Source organism: Zingiber officinale, chromosome 4B, assembly GCF_018446385.1.
Source record: "Zingiber officinale cultivar Zhangliang chromosome 4B, Zo_v1.1, whole genome shotgun sequence".
NCBI lineage: Eukaryota > Viridiplantae > Streptophyta > Magnoliopsida > Zingiberales > Zingiberaceae > Zingiber > Zingiber officinale.
In genome coordinates this window covers 11,777,966-11,798,483 of record NC_055993.1, presented here as the reverse complement: position 1 = coordinate 11,798,483, position 20,518 = coordinate 11,777,966, and the positions used below count along the sequence as shown (strand labels likewise).

The 20,518-nt window shown below is 38.4% G+C and overlaps 4 protein-coding genes across 5 annotated transcripts; 2 read left to right on the top strand and 2 right to left on the bottom strand.

The window, feature by feature from the left end:
• Positions 1-377: 377 nt before the first annotated feature.
• LOC121974712 (probable CoA ligase CCL9) lies at positions 378-2,580 on the top strand. The gene is made up of 4 exons (XM_042525887.1): positions 378-698; positions 810-1,869; positions 1,958-2,061; positions 2,148-2,580. Exons 1-4 carry the CDS (start codon positions 489-491, stop codon positions 2,355-2,357), a joined length of 1,584 nt encoding a protein of 527 aa, XP_042381821.1. The 5' UTR covers positions 378-488; the 3' UTR covers positions 2,358-2,580.
• A 699-nt stretch (positions 2,581-3,279) lies between these two features.
• Positions 3,280-9,645, top strand: LOC121974714. The gene is made up of 7 exons (XM_042525891.1): positions 3,280-3,550; positions 4,253-4,405; positions 4,496-4,594; positions 5,008-5,157; positions 5,274-5,381; positions 7,519-7,665; positions 9,291-9,645. Exons 1-7 carry the CDS (start codon positions 3,464-3,466, stop codon positions 9,333-9,335), a joined length of 789 nt encoding a protein of 262 aa, XP_042381825.1. The 5' UTR covers positions 3,280-3,463; the 3' UTR covers positions 9,336-9,645.
• A 373-nt stretch (positions 9,646-10,018) lies between these two features.
• Positions 10,019-14,103, bottom strand: LOC121974713 (pyruvate kinase, cytosolic isozyme-like). Of its 2 annotated transcripts, none has more exons than XM_042525889.1 (4): positions 13,943-14,103; positions 13,412-13,669; positions 11,716-12,177; positions 10,019-11,005 (listed from the first exon to the last, which is right to left on the bottom strand). In XM_042525889.1, exons 2-4 carry the CDS (start codon positions 13,667-13,669, stop codon positions 10,193-10,195), a joined length of 1,533 nt encoding a protein of 510 aa, XP_042381823.1. In that variant the 5' UTR covers positions 13,943-14,103; the 3' UTR covers positions 10,019-10,192. The 2 variants fall into 2 exon arrangements, with proteins under 2 accessions (XP_042381823.1, XP_042381824.1); XM_042525890.1 differs by having other exon boundaries at positions 13,412-13,704; positions 13,943-14,021.
• Positions 14,104-14,376: 273 nt separating this feature from the next.
• On the bottom strand, positions 14,377-15,699 carry LOC121974715. Its single transcript, XM_042525892.1, has 2 exons — positions 14,785-15,699; positions 14,377-14,581 (listed from the first exon to the last, which is right to left on the bottom strand). Exon 1 carries the CDS (start codon positions 15,596-15,598, stop codon positions 14,834-14,836), a length of 765 nt encoding a protein of 254 aa, XP_042381826.1. The 5' UTR covers positions 15,599-15,699; the 3' UTR covers positions 14,377-14,581; positions 14,785-14,833.
• Between the last annotated feature and the right edge of the window lie 4,819 nt (positions 15,700-20,518).

Sequence of the window (20,518 nt, the reverse complement as noted above, 5' to 3'; positions counted from 1 at the left end):
TGTATACTCACGCGCACGAACAGCGCGAGGCGGAGGACCACGTGTCCGAATTCGATTGAAGCGAGTCCACGATCTGCCCGACGGCTGGTGCGACCCAGGTAATGAAGACCGAGCAGGCGCATCCGGTGGAGGTTATGATAATTGGACGGTCCCACGGTCCAGAAGCTTCCCCTCAAAGCCAGCATTCATGTCGACGGTCGGATCTCGACCGCGTTGCCGGACGGAATGCCTCCTTACGTCCACGTGTCTGTTGCGTAGCGGATTCCAGGAACAAACACGGGCTCGCGACATCCGTCTCGTTTTAATCGAGACGCGTGCGATAGTACGTCAGCAGGCGCGTTCCCCTGCGATCCTGCCTATTTATGCTGCGCCTCCGTGCAACTCACCTCACATCTATCGTCTGATTCCAGTTTCGATTTGTGTTAAGAGTTGTGGTGTGTATTTGTGTTGGACGGTTTGTGTTCCTTGATCGCTTGATTTGAGAGGTGATGTCGACGATGGGGAGCCTTACTCTCACCGGAGCCGTGAAGAGGGCCGCCTCCGATTTCCCCTCCCGCCGCGCCATATCCGTCCCCGGCCGCCTCGAGCTCTCCCACGCCCGCCTTCAACAGATCGTCGATGGCGCCGCCGCTCGACTCGTCGCCGCTGGCCTACGCCCTGGCGAAGTCGTCGCCCTTGCTTTCCCTAACACTGTCGAGGTTTGTCCTTTTTTTTCTTTCTCTCTTCTCTCCCTTTTCGATGCGTCGATTGATCTATTTATGCCCTAATTTTGCTGCTAACGCGTGGGTGGTTGTCTGCTTGTCTCGCAGCTTTTGATCTCCTTTTTGGCTGTGATCCGCGCTCGTTGCGTGGCGGCTCCTCTCAATCCTGCGTACACCCGCGAGGAGTTTGTGTTTTACATCTCTGATTCGGAGTCGAAACTCCTGTTGACCAACGACGCAGGCAACGCGGCGGCGGAGGCTGCGGCGGCGGAGATCGGGATTCCTCGTGCTCGGGCCTCGCTCCCTGACCCTTCTGGTCAGCTGCAGATATCTCTTCCCGTCGGACCGACGGAGGGAGATTTTGCTGCTTCTGCTCTCGCAGGATGCGTCAACGACCCCTCCGACGTTGCTTTGTTCCTTCATACTTCGGGCACCACGAGCCGACCTAAGGGTGTGCCACTAACCCAGCTCAACCTGGCTGCTTCGGTCAAGAACATCCGGTCTGTCTACCGGCTCACAGAGACCGATTCCACCGTGATCGTCCTTCCCCTGTTCCACGTCCACGGCCTGGTAGCCGCCCTGCTCTCGTCCCTCTCCGCCGGTGCTTCCGTGACCCTTCCCGCCGCTGGCCGCTTCTCGGCCTCCACCTTCTGGGCTGATATGCGGGCCTCCGGAGCCACCTGGTACACCGCAGTCCCAACCATCCACCAGATCCTTCTCGACCGCCACGCCTTCCGGCCCGAGCCGGCTTACCCCCAGCTCCGCTTCATCCGGAGTTGCAGCGCATCGCTTGCCCCCGCCATCCTTGAGCACTTGGAGACAGCCTTCGGCGCACCGGTGCTAGAAGCCTACGCGATGACAGAAGCCTCTCACCAGATGGCCTCCAACCCGTTGCCGGAGGACGCACCCAGGAAGCCCGGCGCTGTGGGGCGACCGACGGGGCTGGAGATGGCGATCCTGGACGAGGAGGGCGCTTGCCGCCCGCCTAACGTGCCCGGCGAGGTTTGCATCCGGGGGCTCAACGTCACCAAGGGCTACAAGAACAACCCCGAGGCCAACAAGGCGGCCTTCGCTTTCGGTTGGTTCCACACCGGCGACGTCGGCTTCCTCGATGAGGAGGGCTACCTCCACCTCGTCGGCCGCATCAAGGAGCTCATCAACCGCGGAGGTAATTTTCAACCCGTCCAATCCGATCTCCGCCAATTCATTACCCGATCTAATCTAGATCCAATCTGATCCCCTTTTCTCCATCTCAGGCGAGAAAATATCCCCAATCGAGGTCGACTCGGTACTGCTCGACCACCCGGACATCGCGGACGCGGTGGCGTTCGGCGTGCCGGACGACAAGTACGGCGAGGAGGTAAGCCCCAGAAATACTTCTCATCTGAACCGTTGCTTGGCCAACGGACCGTGCGCGATGATGACCTCTTGCGTGCTTAATTGCAGATAAACTGCGCGGTGATTCCGAGGGAAGGGGCGGAAATCGACGAGGACGAGGTGGTAAGACATTGCCGGAAGAACCTGGCGGCGTTCAAGGTGCCGAAGAAGGTGTTCATCACGGATTCTCTGCCGAAGACGGCGACAGGGAAGATCCAACGGCGGGTAGTGGCCGAGTTCTTCGTATCTCCCGCCAAGGCTCCAAGGGCCGGCGCCTAATTAAGCGCACCGGGACGCACTTAAAAGTTAAGAAAACGCTACACATTACGTCATTGAAAAAAAAATAGAGAAAAAAGGGCGGCTATTTTTGTCCTTTATTTATAATAGTATTTAGCAGCGTAATAAATAAGAAAAATATTTTTATTTTTATGTAAAGCGAGGCTGAATGGAAGGGAGTCTCGTGTTAGCCTTAATTATTAATTAATTTTGAAGTTTGCCTGTTTGTTTGTTTGTTTGTTTTTAAAATAAATGTGCGGTGGATCGTGACATTTACCGGCCATTCTAAAAAAAGTTCTTCTTACAAACTTCAAACGTTTAATTTTTTTAAAAAAATTTATAAACCTCTCATGAGCTACATTGGACATGCTTCGAGAGTTGGAAATAATATACATATTAAATCTGTCTTTAAATTTTCTTTGTAGTTTTTAATATGCCATATTAAAATTGAAAAAAAAATTATTATTCTTGTTTTAAAAATGTCCATATAACTTTTTTATGCAATTTATTCTTGTTTTAAAATTTTTTGTTTTGTTGAACCTTTTTAATTTTACCAATGTTTTAAAAATCGTACATTGAAGATGCTCTTCGTGATTATTGCAACATAAACACGCAACCAGCGATTGCCCTAAACTCCTAATTATTATTAAATGAGTTAGTGACTTGCAACGATACATTAAATCAAATGGTTCACAGGAAGAACGCAAGTCCTTACAAAAACTAGTGGCGTGGCGTGGCCTCGAATGCGAGTTCGGTGGCAGCCACCACTCAATTAAGTAACCCATCCAATTGCACGATTAAATATTATAAAAATTTAATTAATTTAATTTTAAAAAATTCAGTCTCTATTTTTTTGTAAATTAAAATAATAAAGTTTGTGTTTTGAACATAATCTAACTTAAATAAATAAATAATTTCATAAATTAAAAAAATGGCAAGTAGCTACGGATGATGTTGGATTTCCCTTGAGCGAATCTAAGCCCCAGGAGCTCAGATCTCAGTTACTCCGATGTCAGAGCGGGCGATCCTCGAGCGAGAGTCAGAGAGCTAGCGAGGTTCCCTGGGCCGCCGGAACCGGGCCGGTTAGAAGAAGGGGATACCTCTGCAGGATGTCGGAGGCGGTGGAACCGCCGGACTGGCTGCCGGATGGATGGATCATGGAGGTCAGGAAGGGGAAAATGGGGCGCGTCTATCGGGTAATCGACCTGAGTCTTCTTCGCCTTCTTAACTGATCCTTCCCTTTATCCTGGGTCGATCGGTTCTGCGTCTGATCAATGAAAGGACTATGACAGGAGACCATCGACTTCCCTTATTTTGACAAAGCAGATCAACCTTCTGCCTTGTGGATTTTGTTTATGCCTTTTTTGTTTTGACGAGCAGTGCCCTAATAAAAGCCGCGATTTTTCGCACATTTTGAAGCTAGGGAGCCCATTGGCAGCACATCGATCACATAAGATTTTTCGCGATTTTTACTCGAGTAACTGCTGCACGAGGATTTCACTTTCAGTAACACATTGTATCCACTGTGGTTTCAGTTTCTGCTGCTTAACTTCTCGCAAGTTTACTTGGTCGGGAAAAAATTTTGTAAATTGGGCCCTTTGATAATAACTTCAACTTTTGAGATAAGTGGTCATTCAATCGAATCCTTGCATTGCATTGATTTTTAGTAGTGTTGGTGAAGATTTGAATACTCTTCTTGGATTTTCTCTGTATCGTTTATATTGCGCCTTTTTGGTTTATTTTAAATCTGTAATAGTAGGAGTTTTTGCTAGAATACAAGTTCATGGGAGTTGGTACCGGTAAAAAAATTTGGATTTTTAAGTATTATTATCCATCCTAAAATATCATAAAACAATGATAGAGATCCCCTTTACTTACATTATCCATTGATATTGCAGTATTACACATGTCCTATATCTGAATTCACGTTCTGCTCAAGGGAAGAAGCTATCCGCTATCTTATGAATGCAAGATCTGAGAAGCTCGTCAATGTTAAACCTGAGACGGATTCATCTAAAATTAAAAAATGTTTAAAAATGACAAACCACAAAGTAGGTTTATTATTATTTTTTTAATTTTATGTTACTTTATTTCCTTATTTAGTTTTGTTTATATGTTTTTCTCATGTGGTCCATCATTAGAATGAGAATGAAGTAAAACATTCACCTGTGTGGCCTCGAGGATGGGTAGTAGAGCTTAGAGTTCGAAAAGTTGGTGGAAAAGATGAAGAGAAATACAAGGTATTATATTCTGTGTTTTTAGCCATAGTCCTCCCTCCCTCTAAAGCTATTTCGGATTTTCTAACTCCATGTTTATTGTATTGATTGAATAAGTAGATGGACGCTAGCAGAACTTAGGGCCAAGTTAAGCAGAGAGTGTGAATATAACCTGTGAATTCTTTAAAATTATCACAAAATAACTCCTGCTCAGCTGTCTGGAAACTCTATTGTTTTTCATAGGGCATTTCCTAATTGCAATCTCACATACCCACAAGTCCATGCTTTGAAGGTTCCTGTTGAGAGAATAAAATTGCAAATGAAAGGATATATGCAGCAATAGTTTTCTGAAGATCTGTTTCTATATAAACTTTTTGTGAACCCTCATTGGTTGCTAGAAGGGTATTCACAAGAATTATATTCTTTGATGATTACAGCGCTATATACATCGTTCTACTGGATCTATTTTCTATTCCAAGGAAGAAGTACTTCAGTTTCTTGAGGTGGAGAATATATGTGACAACTTGATCTCCACTTACAACGGGTACCTTAAGACAGAAAACTACAAGACAGAATCCAATGACCTTGTATGCATTTTCTTGAAGCTCTTGTATCTCTTATTCTGCTCTCTGTCTCATATTTTATCTAACAACTATATACATTGATGACTCAAAAAAATCTGATGGGTCTTTATTTCAAATAGATCCTATCACGAGTTGAATATTCTCCTACCCAGTTACCTGATGGATGGATTAAGGAAGTCAAATTCAGAAGGAACCCAGAAAGCAAAAAGAAATTTAGGCAGGACCCAGTATGTACAGAAGGAATCAACTTTGTTTTTTTTTTCCCTTTTTTTTGTCTTTCAATTTTCAACTATGAGATATATTTTTGGTATGTGATGTTTGTTTGATTCTATAATCTATTTTGAGATTTCCCAGGCATGTTGTAGATGCTTATGGCTTAAAGCGATAGTCTGGTATCTCGTTGACCCTTTGATTTTTCACATTTTTGTGCCCAACTTAGATGGGTGATAAATGCAGATAATTGCAATACATGCTATTTTAAGCGAACGTGAACTCAATTATCAAGTATAATCAAGTATCTGAATCCTACTTAAATAGGTCAGATGCCTATAGATACTGGATTATTGGGTATCTGATACCATCCCTATGAATAGAGGGTTACCCAAAGAAATCCCTAGGAACATAAGTTACTTAAATGATGAAGACATTACAAGCAATATGGCCTTACAAAGTACAATGATGGATAAAATGCATGTAACATCCTACAAATAATGAGTTATTGCTAGCAACATATACTTACACAATGTTCGGTGGAGGGATAAAATCCATGTTGCCGGCATCAAATAGTTGTAATCATGACTTTTTTGTTTTTCTACATCTTAGACTCGAGAATTATGAATGAAGACATTTGGTATTGCCTGTTTGATAGTTTTGGATTTGCATAGGATAAATGCATATCTGATTGCACGATCAATCATTTGCGACAAAACAATTTAAGGAAACTGAATTTAAAGTAAGAAACTTATATAAATTTGATACAGCACAGCAAGGGATGCTGTAAATCATGGATCTATGATTATTGCAAAAAAAAAAAAATCAAGAACGTAGACATCTTAGAAGATTATCTTTTAGATGTGTTACTAGAATTAGCCCTAGGCTTTACTTGCTGTTATCATTTACCTTCAACAGAGAAATGTAAGAATAAATAATCAAAATGTAAAACATGTTGCTTATCTATAGAGAGACACTTGTGAATAGTGGAGGGATTAAGACTTTGGGTATTATGATTAAGGTGTCCATTACAGTTTTCATTGTGGAGCAGCTATGTGATTACTGCAAATTGTCAATTTACACCATCTGACCTGATCTGATTTACCCATGGTTGCCAAATGGAATCCTCATTTACTGGGCTGGATGGATTTTTCTCCAATTTTTTGGAAATTTTGAGACTGGATCAGAACTGTCCTGACTGAACTAGTTCATCAATTTTCAACTGAATGAAGAAGGCTGTTAATGTTATGGTGTTTCCAGTGTCCAAGATTTGGAAGTGAGCAGTGCATAATTGTTATGTTTGTCTGAATATTTATTGCTTTTCAATGACATAACTTGCTGGAATTATGAACTCTTGGCAATTGTATCCAATTACTCTTTATGAACCAAAGTAATATAAACATCTAAACTTAAACACTGTACACTTAATATAATAGATGAACCTCTGAAATAACAAGGTATATATCTCTTCATGGATGGATAAAATGCAGAAATGTTGAGTCTCTATGTTTAAATTGCTGACCATAATTTATGCATGCAAAGTAGCGCACAAGTCACGTTTGAGATCTTTATTGAATTTTAAGGCTTGGGTTTGGATTTTAGCTTCCTGGTAGCTATCAAATTAGTTTTGGCAGCCTCGAGTTAGAATTGGTGATTTTGAATCAAGTTATAAAGGAAATCAAGTATGTGTGAACACAAATAGCACTTGTGAGGAAAGTAGTATTTCTCTGGCATTATATGCTATTTTTGCTGCTCGTGATTGTGTTTGGCATTCGTCAATATGAACATGTTATTATAATTGATCACGCAAGCTGTAGCAGTAAGTACAATTATCAAAAGGAACAATTGATGCTAGAAACTGTAAGTGATTGATCTTCAAAAGAACATGCTGTTAGGTTGGAAGCAATATTAACTAATCATATTTTTACTCAAACTTATGGCTGATATTTTATTTTGGCAGTGGTTCTATCAATTTGTTACTTGGACAATGAGATATAAATTTTGTTATCAATTTGTACCTTCTTTATGCTAACTGAGTTTGCATAATGGTAGCAGTCTTAAGGTGTCTTTAGTAAGTCCATTACACTGTTAATGAATACCTAGTGTATTTTTCATTTTATATGTTGCTGAAGAGGAATGATCTCTCTGTTGCAGTATTACACTGATCCTCAAAGTGGTTATGTGTTTCGAACATGTAAGGATTGCTTCCTCTTTCATGAGCATGGTGTACTAAGTAGATATGCATTCAAGCCAAGAAGAAATAATGTCTACGCCATCCTTGGGTTTGAAGGGCCTTCTACTGTAAGTACCCTGGCCTTGCATACTATGTTTTCCTATTTCCTTCTTGTCAGATTTAATTTGCTTGTATTTTGTCATTTTTATGTGTTGTTTGACAGTTACACAATTTGAGATTGGAGTAACATATTGTAGATGTTGCTCTAGATGCTAAATTGTGGTAGATGACTAACATTTGCTGTAGTTCAAACCTTCAGAAATATAATACTCAAAACGAAAATATCATTCGTTTGATATCATAAGCTATTAGTTATCCTTCATAAAGTTTATGCAAATGTATGATATGGTACATCAGGAAAGGTGCTTTGCTTAAGCCTCACTGACTAGGCATTAAGCTTTTAATATCTAAATTGTAGAGATCTAGTTCATTCCTTCATGATTGATTTGGAGCCTGCTGATTTTTCTTAAAGGTGATTGGAGAAATAAAGATCAAAGCACACTGCATAAGATCAATCTGAAAGAATATAGGCCGTTGTTATCATAGGATAGGATTGCTTATTGTTTAATTTCGCTTATTTTGTTGCATTTTATCAAATATTTAAAGCTTGACATCTATTGTTTTCCTCAAAACATTAGGATCTCAAATCTCTAATCTCTATCTCTAATTCTTATTACGATGTAAAATATGCTTAACCTCAAAAAGTCCCAACAGTTTGAGGTTGGCTATATGAACTTATCTCTTTATGCTAGACTATATAACTAATATCCACTTCAATTAATATATTTACTAATATATTATTTGGTCTTACTCTATTTTTACCCTATCCACTCTAATAAACTTCATTATTTTAATTATAAAATCTCTGCCCCCATTGAAAATGTCCATACCATTTTAGCTTGTTTGTTTTTTTTTTTTTCCCATTTTACCATCTATTAGAATTACACCTAATTGCTATATGATTTGGCTATACTTTTCCTAAGTTCTGATATGTTGCCCGGCTCCCCGTACACAACTCCGTCTACCACTGACTCACACTCCGGGCGCCCCCACACACTCAGGCATGGGAGTCGGGAACGAAAATCCGTCAGCATATCAAAACAGTATTCCTTTCTATTAACTTTACAAATTTATCTCATCGTTCTCATCTCTCCTACGATAAGTTTGTGTATGTGTTGCTTTCTAATAGCTCAACACTCATCAATAAAGTATAACATATGCCTTACCAGTCTTAGAATACTTTCCTTTTAGTCCAAGTGGTGCATGACAATCACACAATGTTCCCAAAACTCGTCTTGATTTCAACAACCAACATCTTCATTGATATCTCTCTTTAAATAAGCTTCTTATGTTCAAGAAATTCTGATTTTGACTGCATGATATGAGTGAAGTTAAGCAAGAAATTAAAAAACATTCAATAATTTGATGTAAAGAATGCCTAAACCTCTTAAAATAGTCGGGCACTCCTTATAATGCAGATACAGGCATGGAACAGATCAGTTCGAGGGTCTTCTTATGTATGGTTTATTCACAGTTTATTTCAAGCAAACCTTTGAAATCCATTGATGTAATTTGTCTCACTAAAGATTGGATCGATAAGTTGCAGGATCAACTGATTATGTGTCAATGCTAAGCCTTACCTGTTTGCCATACTGATTCTGTAAAAACTTAAGTAATTCTTTTGGGACAACAGGATTCAGCTTCACCCAAGAGACTAAAATTCGAGGAAGATAGTTGACAGGGAGAGATGCTGATCAACACATCAAATTTGTGAGTTCCAGGTTTGAGTAGAAAACTGAGGAACTCTAGAACGGAATGAACTTTCAGTACCGAGGGATACACGTTAATTTATTTCAGTATAAGAGCTCCATTTGTACAAGATTTTGCTAATTGCTTAATGTTATTGCAGTACCGCGTGACTAGATGCCTGGATTGATTGTGTTGTATCTGCTCATTCTCATTGTAAGTTATATTTATTTGGGAACAAATAGCGAATTTGCATAAACTGTTTTTCATACTATTCTAATAAACGCGTATTTATTTATTTATTTTTAAGATTTTGTTGACCTACAGTTTTCTTGTCTAGAGAAGATGAGTGACAAAAATATATACATGATGCAAGAATTGAATGGTTTATTTTTAAGAATAGTTTAATTAATTTTATGCTCTATAATTTTTTTAAAATAAAATCAACTCACACAATCAAATATGATTAATATGACAAAAATGCATGGAGATTCAATCACGTTCAGTTTGATGAAGTTGAAGTGACCAATTCAATCCTCTAGTAGGATTAGTTTCTTTTCTTTGTTTCTGTATTTGTTTTTTTATTTTTGATTAAAGAGGATAATACTTGTATCGTCAAGTTTAAATTCAAAAGCCATCCAAACAAGCAACGATCTAAGCATACTCAGCATCAGATGCCATGAAGCCACGCGAAAGCATGGTTTTCAAATACGCTATTACGAAGAACAACTTATCCAGAAATGGAGTCTCTCTGAAGAGTATCTCAGTATGTTATGAAAATCTTGCCTACAACCGGCAGGGTAGACTTCGGAAACAAAATGCAGAACCAGGGGCAGGTCAATTTGTCGATCATTTGACGATGCATATCTTTATGACGGAAGCAATGCCGATACGATGGAGTACGACTACAGCATCGCCTGGTTCACAGAGCTTCCTCTCTACTGCTGATTTAAGTGCTGCCACAAGGATCACCTCTGTTGACTCAGAATCTGTAGCCTTGACAGAACCCTCAGCCAGTACCGGAATTAGCCCCCTATAGATGAGGCTTTGCCTTGCAGGTGACTCGTCGCTGATAGTCCAATCCAATGAGTCTGTGGTCAGCACAGGAACCACGACGGAAAGGATTGGGACACTGGGTCGATATTTGGCAACCAACTTGGCTGTAGTCCCGCCGCGGGTCAAGACTATGACTAATTTGGCCTTGGCCTTGTTGGCTGTCCGAACTGCAGATGAAGCAAGGCTCTCCAAGGGGCTCATGGGCAGAGGAGTAGATCTTATCATCTCTTTAAAGATTGCTGTGTAGTCCAAGGACGACTCAGCTTCAATGCAGATCCGAGACATGATCTTCACTGCCAGCTCAGGATAGGCGCCAGCTGCGCTTTCTCCGCTCAGCATGACACAGTCTGTGCCGTCTAGAACGGCATTTGCCACATCGGTAGCCTCAGCACGTGTTGGGCGAGGGGTTTTGATCATTGACTCGAGCATTTGGGTAGCAGTAACTACAGGTTTGCCGACAAGGTTGCATTTGTAAATCATCATCTTTTGTGCAAGAAAAATCTTCTCGACAGGTATCTCCATTCCAAGATCACCTCGAGCGACCATGAAAGAATCTGTCTCCCTGAGGATTTCGTCAAAGTTTATGACGCCTTCTTGGTTCTCAACCTTTGTAGGGAAACAAGGAACAAATAATTAGAAAGTCTGATGGTCTGTCGATGACAATTGTGTACAAAGAAAAACTAAGCCATAAAGTTTTCACATTGAACTTAAAGTATCATTAGCATCAGTTTTAAGGACCCTCCGTTGCTCAAGGAGTTCAAAGCACAAGGAACCTAATGAACACAATATAAATATACACATCCAGACATATGCCATACTAGGCAACATCTATGATTTTAACTATAACAAGAAACAACAATAACTCAGAAAGCAATCCTTTAGTGCTAAATAATTACTGACACCACAGGAAATCACAAAAAAATTTCCACCAAACCAATCATGGTCATTGATGAAATTTAGTAGGCAAATAATAAGACTTATGAATTGGGAATTGGTCATGTGAACATAATGGCACACCAATGCACTCCTCAAACATGAATCCTAATTTATTATATGGCTGAGTTCCTATATTGTCTATGGTAACATTTCGTTGAGATGTAATAAGATAGTTATTAACATGTTTATTGGTTTCTGTTCATAAATAATGCATCATATACCAACACAACAGCCAAAACATTCACCCGGTCTTCACATAAAATCAAATAGTAGGAAGGCACAACCATCATGAAATTGGTATTAGATGATCTGGACAAGTTTCCTGAGCACATCATTGTGCTTATGGAATTTAAATATGGTAGCTCTAAAGAAATACTGACCTTAGACATAAGCTTTATGCTCTTTGCATGTGGCCCGAGAAATTGCCGAACGGTGACAAGATCTGAACCTTTGCGCACAAATGACACAGCAATCATATCAATGTTGTTTGGCACACCCCATCCCATGATGTCTTCCTTATCTTTGTCTGTTAAGGTTGGGAGATCAACAACCACACCTGGAAGATTGACGTTCTTCCTCTCACCTAAAGTTGCAGAATTCTGACAGCAGCATTTCACAGTTCCAGCTTCTGGATCACATGATAGGACGGTCAAGGTTATGGTACCATCAGAGCACAAGATAATATTTCCGGGTTTTAGATCGACAGGAAGCTTTTTGTAACTCATAGATATCATGTTTTCATCGCCCTTGATGCTGTAATCAGTAGTGATGGTAATTTCCTGACCCTCCTTTAGTTTGATTGGCTTTCCATCCTTAAGGAAACCTGTGCGGATCTCAGGGCCCTATGATTACACAATAACATAAAAGGTGATTATAACATGAGGAAAAAAAACAATTCTGCAGAATAGAGTTAACAAAATCTTCCAAGCAATGCTAAAAGAAACAGTAATGGTCTGATAGTTTAGTCACTGACAGTGAGATAAAAGATGCAAGCAAAGCTCTCATAAAAGTGCCTAACTTCAATGACCCATGAAAATCTAATTTATAAATGATGTCTCAGAAGGGATGTACTACTAATAATATCTCAATCATAGTGGCATATGTGGAGTAAACACTGAATAATCTGCGTGTGAGTTCTGATATTTATAATGAAATCTTTAACTAGTAATTCATTATTCTAACATCTTGGTGTATTCCCTAGCCTCTAATAATTATTGGAACTATATGCCAATAGATGCTAACTTGTATATGCTCAAAGGGTTATGTTTGCACATGGATGATTGACTATTTCACCTCATGCAGTGGCAACAAGTCTCAAACACTCCATGGAATCCATCAAACCAGTGTCGCCAGCAAATGAGGAAACTCATATCTGCAATACTATGCCAACCGGTGTTCCATACCAATAGGTACTTCAACGTGGCTTCCTTGCATCTGCTTTAGTCTCTGCCATGTTTCTCCCTTCAGTTGGTCAATAACCAACCTAAACTCGTCATAGCAATTCTAGAATACTACAGGCTTGACAGACTGGCTGGAGGTTTCTTTCCCAAGAAAACAGGAAGAGGACTTAGCTTCATTTGTAGTTTACGCAGTTATCATGAAAGTTCTCTATAAGATTTTCCTCCATGAATGATTTATGCAATCTCTATAAGATTTATAGAAGCAAGGTCAAAAACGAAACCTACAGAGTAGGAAAATGAGAACCTAAAATAAGCATCCAAACATCACATAAAAAATGAGCAGTTCGAACTTGAGAAAGAAATTATACTAAAAAACACCCATGGCTCAAGGAAGCAGATACAAGTTTGAACTTTAATTTAGCAAAAGCTAGGCACCTTAACCTTAAGTTCTCATCCCTGTGAGAGACACAAATAGTTTGGAAAACCTGATTGTGGTTGTTATAGTGGAAAAACAAACAGCTAGCATATGCAACAACGATCTGATGCTAAAGATGATTCTTCGTAGAAATAACATCAATAGAGACAATTCTTTAAAATACTATAGTTCTGTTCTTCATACGAACTCAATAAATAAACAACAAACCAACACTAAAACATTGTCAAAGCAGATAGCGACCTTGGTATCCAGCATGACGGCAGAGAGGATCTGTGTGTTCTGCATGGCAATCTTGAGGTTGTCTAGGGTCTCCTGGTGGTACTCATGTGTTCCATGGGAGAAGTTGAACCTGGCTACGTTCATGCCCGCTCTCAGCAACTTCTCCAACATCGGCACCGACCTCGACGATGGCCCCAGCGTGCACACTATCTTCGTCTTCGGTACGCGCCCATCGTTAGGCAACTCCTTCAAAAGCCCCTCGATGTCGATGTTCGCCATCTGTCCAGCCAGACACAATACAACAACCAAAAGACCTAATGAAAGATCAAGACCACAATGTGCGAAGAGCAAACACGCGTTAGAAATCATCAAATTGGATCATTTTTCTAAAAACAAAAAGGCTCCAGACAACAAATGAAGGATCTTCGCCTTCTAGAGATCAAACGGATTAAGCTTCAGATCTTCCTGTTATCAAGGGTATTCTCACGCAAACTCCGACGCCATCCTACTGAAAACTAGAAGAAAACAGCAAGAAGAGATTCGAAATGTAACCTAACTTTCCGCCGCCTTCGCCGCTCTTTCAACTCCGAGTTCAACGAAGCGGAAGAATGCACACCAACCCGTAAATAGAATCTCCTCGTTGCTTTTTGGAAACGGAACCTTGAGAAACGACAAGTACGACACAGTCTCTCCCACAAGAGTCGTTTCCCCCACTGAACTCGTTTCCCGGCGGAGGAAAGAATCAATTTGGATTTTGAACGAGTTAATTTGGAAAGATAATTAATTTATTCCAAATTACACTTTTACTATTTGTTTCTTTCCTAATGATGTATAATAAGCGAATTAACTGAAGAATTCAATTAACCGACAGTGGATTCATAATCAAAAGGTTAGAGCAAAAGCTCTAATATTCTGTCTCGATGAACCATTCTTTTTTTGTGAATAATCTTTTTAAAGGCCCACAAGTCAATTAGCACCCGAAGAACTAATGCTAAATAAGTCTTGTGATTTACTACGAGACCATACAAACTAGACCTTAATAAATAAATATATGATTTGATGTTCTTGTTGACAAACAGTGAACAAACAAATATACAGAGACTGTATCCACGTGAACTGTAAAGCACTATCAGAAGCGAGCCTTATCATCAACACCAAATCAAAAGGGAGGGCCAGCATTTGAAGAAGCACCTGTAAATGGAGTGCCACCACAATGCATAAGTAAACAAACACAAGCAGAAGCAGAAAAGATAAACTATGAAAGAGGCAATCGATTTGAAATTTGAATGCTTAGAATTCAAATGAAAGCTAGCGGAGAGGAAAACAGTAGGCATACAATTGATTGTATAGGTTCAGCAGCGGAAGGAGGAAAAGACGGGCAGTCTGTGATTTACCTTAAAAAACGGATTTTTAGCATCAGAGATTAGTGCTCGCACTGTCGAATTACAGCCGGAGTCGGATCTGCTCGTAGTTTTTCTTGATGAAATCGTCGAATCGCTGGGTTAAATCGTCCTGACCTAGCGAAGAAGACGGCGGCGGCGGCGGCGGCGAGGGAGATGCTAGAGATGATTTCTGCATTATCGCCTTCCAAGTCATCTCCATCGAGATGTTTTCTATTCCTGCCGTCGCCAGCGCCGCCGCCAACTCTTCGTCTTCCTCCTCCGTAACGCATTTCTCGAAATCTGGCTCCGCGATTTTCTTCACCGAGAACGCCGACGAGGCGGTGGACCTTTCGACGGAATCCGTCGTCAGGCAAGAAATGTCGGACGAGGAGGTGGATTCCGCGGGGTCAGGAGACGAAATCGCCTCCGTCGATGGAGAGAGAGGGATCTCGTGGAAACATATTACCGGAGATGGATTCCGGATGAGCTCGTAAGAATGGGAACAGTCGAAAGGTTTGATCTTTTTAGGATCGCCTCCGGGCTCCTCCGCGGACCATTGCTCGCGCTGCTGCTTCTGGTTGGAGAGCTTCCAAATGACGAGGATCATGAAATGGACAGCGATGAAGAGGCACGGTGGCTCGAGCAAGTAGCGGAGGGACGCCCAGAGGCCGGGGAGGGCGGAGTAGAGGGCACCTGCGGTGGCAGGGACGGCGGCTCTGGCGGCGCCGCCGAAAGAGAGGATGCTGAGGAACCAAAATGAGATTTTGATAGCCCAAATCGCGGAATCATGTCCGTCTCTCTGCAATTTCCATCGTGGATTCGCCATCGCTCGCTATGTATGATTCAATCCAACGAAGAAGGAAAAAAAAAAGGAGAATGAAAGGTTTGCTGTAACACAAAGAGCAGAGTGAGCTCTTTAATGTGGAGAATGATGACCAGTAAGTTTAAAATAAAAATGAAAAAAAAACATTATACAAAATCATATATGATACGGGATGTATGACTAGCTTTATTATTCGTCCATCATTAAGGCTCGTAATGTCATCCTAAATGGATTACAAATGGTTCATAATACGGTAAATCGGCCCTTAAGTTAGTCAGACATAGAAGGTTTAATACTTTACTCTTGAATTGAAAAACTAGCATATCTGATCATTCAATAAACGACTGAATTTAAAGGATGCTAGATCCACCTCACAACCGATTGACTATAGGTCTAAGCCTCTAGACACACGCTCGGTTGACCCTATATTACTGGTCATTCCTATGAATTTTTACATGACAATGTCCTTGTGTATCTGTTCGGTAATAGAAATAGACAAGATTAGGTGGCCCCATAACTCAAGCTTGAGGCACTTACACACCAAGTTAGAAAAAAAAGTTGATCCGGCTTGAGACGCTTAGGCAAGGTTCATTAATGGAAGGGGAAAGGAGGGAAAGGAAGGGGAAGGGAAAGTAATATATCTATCTTACCCTTGTTTGAAAGGGAGGGAAAGTTCATTTGAGAGTAAAGGGATGGAAATGATGATTAAATATATAAATTTATAAAAATATCCTTTTATTTTTTTAATAAATCTGCATGTGAAAAAATAAAAAAGGATAAAATTGGAATAATTTCTTCTTCCCCTTCCTTACACTCCAAATTGGGGTGTAAGAAATTTCGCTTATTCCCGAGCATGCAAGGGGAAGCTTTACCCTTCTCTCCCCTTCCCCTCCATGACTCACTCTCTCCCAAACAAGTATAAAAATTCTTTTTCCCTATGTTTACCCTTCCCTCCCCTTTACTCACCTCCTCCCAAACATAGGGTTAGTTTTATATTGCTTCCCAAATAGATTTCAGCACGCATAGATTATCATATTGCTTTTCTAATAGATTTCTAGCATGCCCAAGGTATTATATTATTCTCCGAATGGATTGCTAATACCATTTAGTACATAACCAAGCAACTTAATGTGAGGACTGATATAAAGACGACCGACCTTATAGCCCGACCGAAATATACTCAGCAGATAATATAACCAAAGAATCCTAACAATCTGTCAGAATGACAATCATATGTCAGGGAATATTCTTTTGGAACCTTCCTCGGGGACTATCATCTTTCTCATCAGCCGACCACTTATGACAGCATATGCCTTTAACTACCTTATTAATGACATAAACTATAAATGATAAAAGAGGTATACATGTGGGTAAGGAAAAATTTCTCAGATAATTATTGCACGGGTGGTACATTTTCCATTATTCAATAACTTTTAATATTCTTTATCGTCTTATAATTATAGTGGTTATAAGAAGTGGTGTGATAAAATATATTTTTCAATATTAGATTTATTTTCGTACGTACATTTCTTTTTTTTTTTTTTATTCATCCGTCCAAAATTCATTTTTAGGTATTGATATTTTATTTATTCATTTTAATACATACAGGATAAAAAGAAACTTTTTTTTAAAAAAATACAAAATCTTATTCCAGCAACAATCAAGTCATTGTTACCGGTGTCATCTCTTCCATATTTAGACTGGATGCATATAATTTATACAAAATCAATTACCTTATCGTCTTACCATTCATTTTCTTCATATTTTTATTTATATTCATATATATCTGTCCTTTTTAATTTATAGTTTATGGATGATGGTTGTAAAATTTGTGTCCCACCTAGCTCGCGACAAAGTTAGGCCAAGCCTGGCCCACGTGATTGGAAAAGGCTCTTGGTGGTTCTTATCATTGCAAATATTTGAATGTTAAATATTTCTACTATAAGTTTTTTACATTATCATTTTTTACGCTATAAAATAATTTAAAATTTATAATCTTGTTAAGTTGATCTTATTTTTTAAAACATTTATCTACAAATTATTATTTTAATATTTCAGAATATTTATTTTCCAACCGCAAGCACCACCTACCCAATTGTCGTTGGACACATGTTCGACGGGCTTGGACCTTTTCAAGGCCATGGATTTAAAAAATTTAGGATCTTTTTTTGATGTTTATTTCATAAAACGAATGTATTACACTCTAATTGTTAACTTTGTTCGGCTTGATAAAATTTTATTTATATTTATTTAATATATATAAGATTAATTAAATAAATAAATTTAAATAATTTATTAAATTAAATAAATAAATTTGAATATATATATATGTATTTAATTTATTAATATTTATGAATAACGTTCGTGAACAATATTCATGAATCGTGTTCATTAATAAATTTTTTATCAATATATTAAATAAATAAAAAATATAATAAATAAATAAATTTAAATTATGAAACTCAATATCCAATCAAATAAGTAAAAGTTTCAGATAATCAAATAAACTTTAGTTGAGAGTTCGATAATATCTAAACGAATCAAACTCGAACCAAGTTCAAGCCAAGTTTACATTGAGAGCTTGATAACATTTAAACAAATCAAGCTTAAGCCAAATTTCAAACAAGCTCAAGCTCCTAAAAAATAAACTAAGCCGAGTTTAAATAATCATATTAAAAGCTTTGTTCATTTTAAGTTTGGTTCGATTTAACTCAATTACCTTATCAAATAAGTTTAAACACTCCAAAACTCTGCTCGACTCGTTTATAGTCCTCTGTATTACTCATTTCATTCGTTTAAATTGAACAGAAAGCAACTTTCCTTCCTTACATTTTTATTTTCTTTGTTGTGCTCTCAATCGTATAATTCATGGGCACCTAGGGCGGCTCAACATGGCCCTCTCGTGCAACACGGGGAATAATTGGTTAATATGAGCCTATTGGAAATAATTCAGTCAAATATAATATGATTAGAGCTGATTCATTTCTTAGCTCATTCCTAAATTTATTGGGTGATAATGTTCATCTCAGTCGGTCCAGTATTATCTTCTCTCGATTAGATACAGACAGATAAATTATGAAAAATATTTTTATCTTAATACAATGATCCTTTATATAAGAAAAATCAGACACCAATAAATTATTTTATATCCGTTAAAAATTAATCCCAACTCTACTAAAAAACCATCGACGTAATTACTAACTACATTAACCCGTAGGGGTTGCCCATGCCTAACCTAGAATGGTTGATTCATCCGTAGGGGTTGCCCATGCCTAACCTAGAATGGTTCATTCATAGACATATCGATAGGTTGAGTTGCTAGCAAACTAAACAATTGTTATTGATGGACGACTTAGGTAGACTCCACTTGAATTGCCAGCCTCTCAGGAATATTTAAACAATATCCGATTTTCTGAATAATCGCTGTTAACAGTTAAAAATAATAATTAATATTACACTCTGAAGAAAATAAAGAATACGATAATATTGAATTTAGGTTGATCAATTCTATAAAAAATTTTCATCCCTCATCGGAATAAATTTAAAAGTACGTATGATGGACGGCCTAAAAATCCAATATTACATAGTTGATTGTCTGATTTGAAAAAAAATCTCTCTAAAAATATTACACACTCACCATCATTTTAATCAATAAATTTATCTCTTAATCATCAGAAAATTAAAATTAACCATATATTCAGGTTAATAGCAAGGTTCCTTAACGCTGGAGGAAAAAAAATTTTAGTCCTATAATATTATATTAAAAATGATTCTTTTACTTTATTCAGACTTCAGACCATCTATGAGTTTATTTAAAAAATAAAATAAAATGTTAATTTTAAAAAATAAATTTTTATATAAAATTTAGTTTTTTAGATTTTTTAATATAAAATTAATAATTAAAATTTTATATTTAAAATTTGATAATAAATATTTTTTAATTGATAAAATTATTAAATCATTTAAGAATATTGTTGAATTTAAAATTTAGTTTTCTAAGTTTCTTTTAGCATTCTAATTTGAGTTGTGTGAATAGAAAAAATCTCAAATTCATATTCTTTTTAGAAAGATAAAAAAAAATAAGAAAGAAATATTACCAGTGAGGTAAGAAGGAAAAGCGTGTAGGAGGAGAAAAGTATGGAATGGTAGATGAAGGAAAATAGCATGGAGCATTGATGAAAGAGAAAAGTCATGTTTTAGGATTTTGAGAGATATTATAAAGGAAAGAGTTGATTAATTTTATAAGGCATATAATTAAATGGGTTGCCTAATTACAAAATGAAATATGAAGAAGAAAATAACAATAATTAATTAATTAATTAAGAAATGAATAGTATATACGGTAGAATAGAATTCTATATTAAATTAGAGAATATAATTAATGAGGAAAATGTGAGGTAAAAATGGGAAGTAAAATAGGCAGCATCATTATAAATTTTATATAAAATTAGGAAATATAATTATATTGATCCCGTTGAAAGCGGGAGGCAGAATGCTAGGTAGGTGTTTATTAAGTTGACAGGGGCGAAGACCTAGGGGGTTGATCGGAAGACTCTTGGCTAGTGTGCTAAGATCTTTGCACACAATTAATAAGCCCACAAACATGTCAACGTTCAAAAAATAGGGAAGGGGTCTTTCGTGAAGACCCTCTGATCTTCCTATCGAAGAGACCCTGTGTTTATATATCACCTCTATGACCTTTCTAATCATGAGATGATAGAGAATGTCAGGTGTCAGAAGTTATTGCGCAGAGCTAGAAGGCGCATAGCTAGTATGAGGAATATTTCGCTACTCGTGTGTACCCTTTTTGTAATTGACGCCATTAATGAGGCGAGCGAAATAATATACGATCATAATGTGTCGACTGAGGGGAAGCTTAATTACTCTCAAGGAAGGTTCCTTGCATCACCACAAAGGAATATT

Excerpts from the sequence above, each read along its gene's own strand:
- LOC121974712 (XM_042525887.1), top strand. The coding sequence starts at position 489 with ATGTCGACGATGGGGAGCCTTACTCTCACCGGAGCCGTGAAGAGGGCC. Across the intron at positions 1,870-1,957 it reads GGAGCTCATCAACCGCGGAG|GCGAGAAAATATCCCCAATC; the intron begins GTAATTTTCAAC and ends TCTCCATCTCAG. Across the intron at positions 2,062-2,147 it reads ACGACAAGTACGGCGAGGAG|ATAAACTGCGCGGTGATTCC; the intron begins GTAAGCCCCAGA and ends GCTTAATTGCAG.
- LOC121974713 (XM_042525889.1), bottom strand. The coding sequence starts at position 13,669 with ATGGCGAACATCGACATCGAGGGGCTTTTGAAGGAGTTGCCTAACGAT. Across the intron at positions 12,178-13,411 it reads CCGTCATGCTGGATACCAAG|GGCCCTGAGATCCGCACAGG; the intron begins GTCGCTATCTGC and ends GTGTAATCATAG. Across the intron at positions 11,006-11,715 it reads GCATAAAGCTTATGTCTAAG|GTTGAGAACCAAGAAGGCGT; the intron begins GTCAGTATTTCT and ends TTCCCTACAAAG.
- LOC121974715 (XM_042525892.1), bottom strand. The coding sequence starts at position 15,598 with ATGGCGAATCCACGATGGAAATTGCAGAGAGACGGACATGATTCCGCG.
- LOC121974714 (XM_042525891.1), top strand. The coding sequence starts at position 3,464 with ATGTCGGAGGCGGTGGAACCGCCGGACTGGCTGCCGGATGGATGGATC. Across the intron at positions 4,406-4,495 it reads TAAAAATGACAAACCACAAA|AATGAGAATGAAGTAAAACA; the intron begins GTAGGTTTATTA and ends GTCCATCATTAG. Across the intron at positions 5,158-5,273 it reads AGACAGAATCCAATGACCTT|ATCCTATCACGAGTTGAATA; the intron begins GTATGCATTTTC and ends TATTTCAAATAG.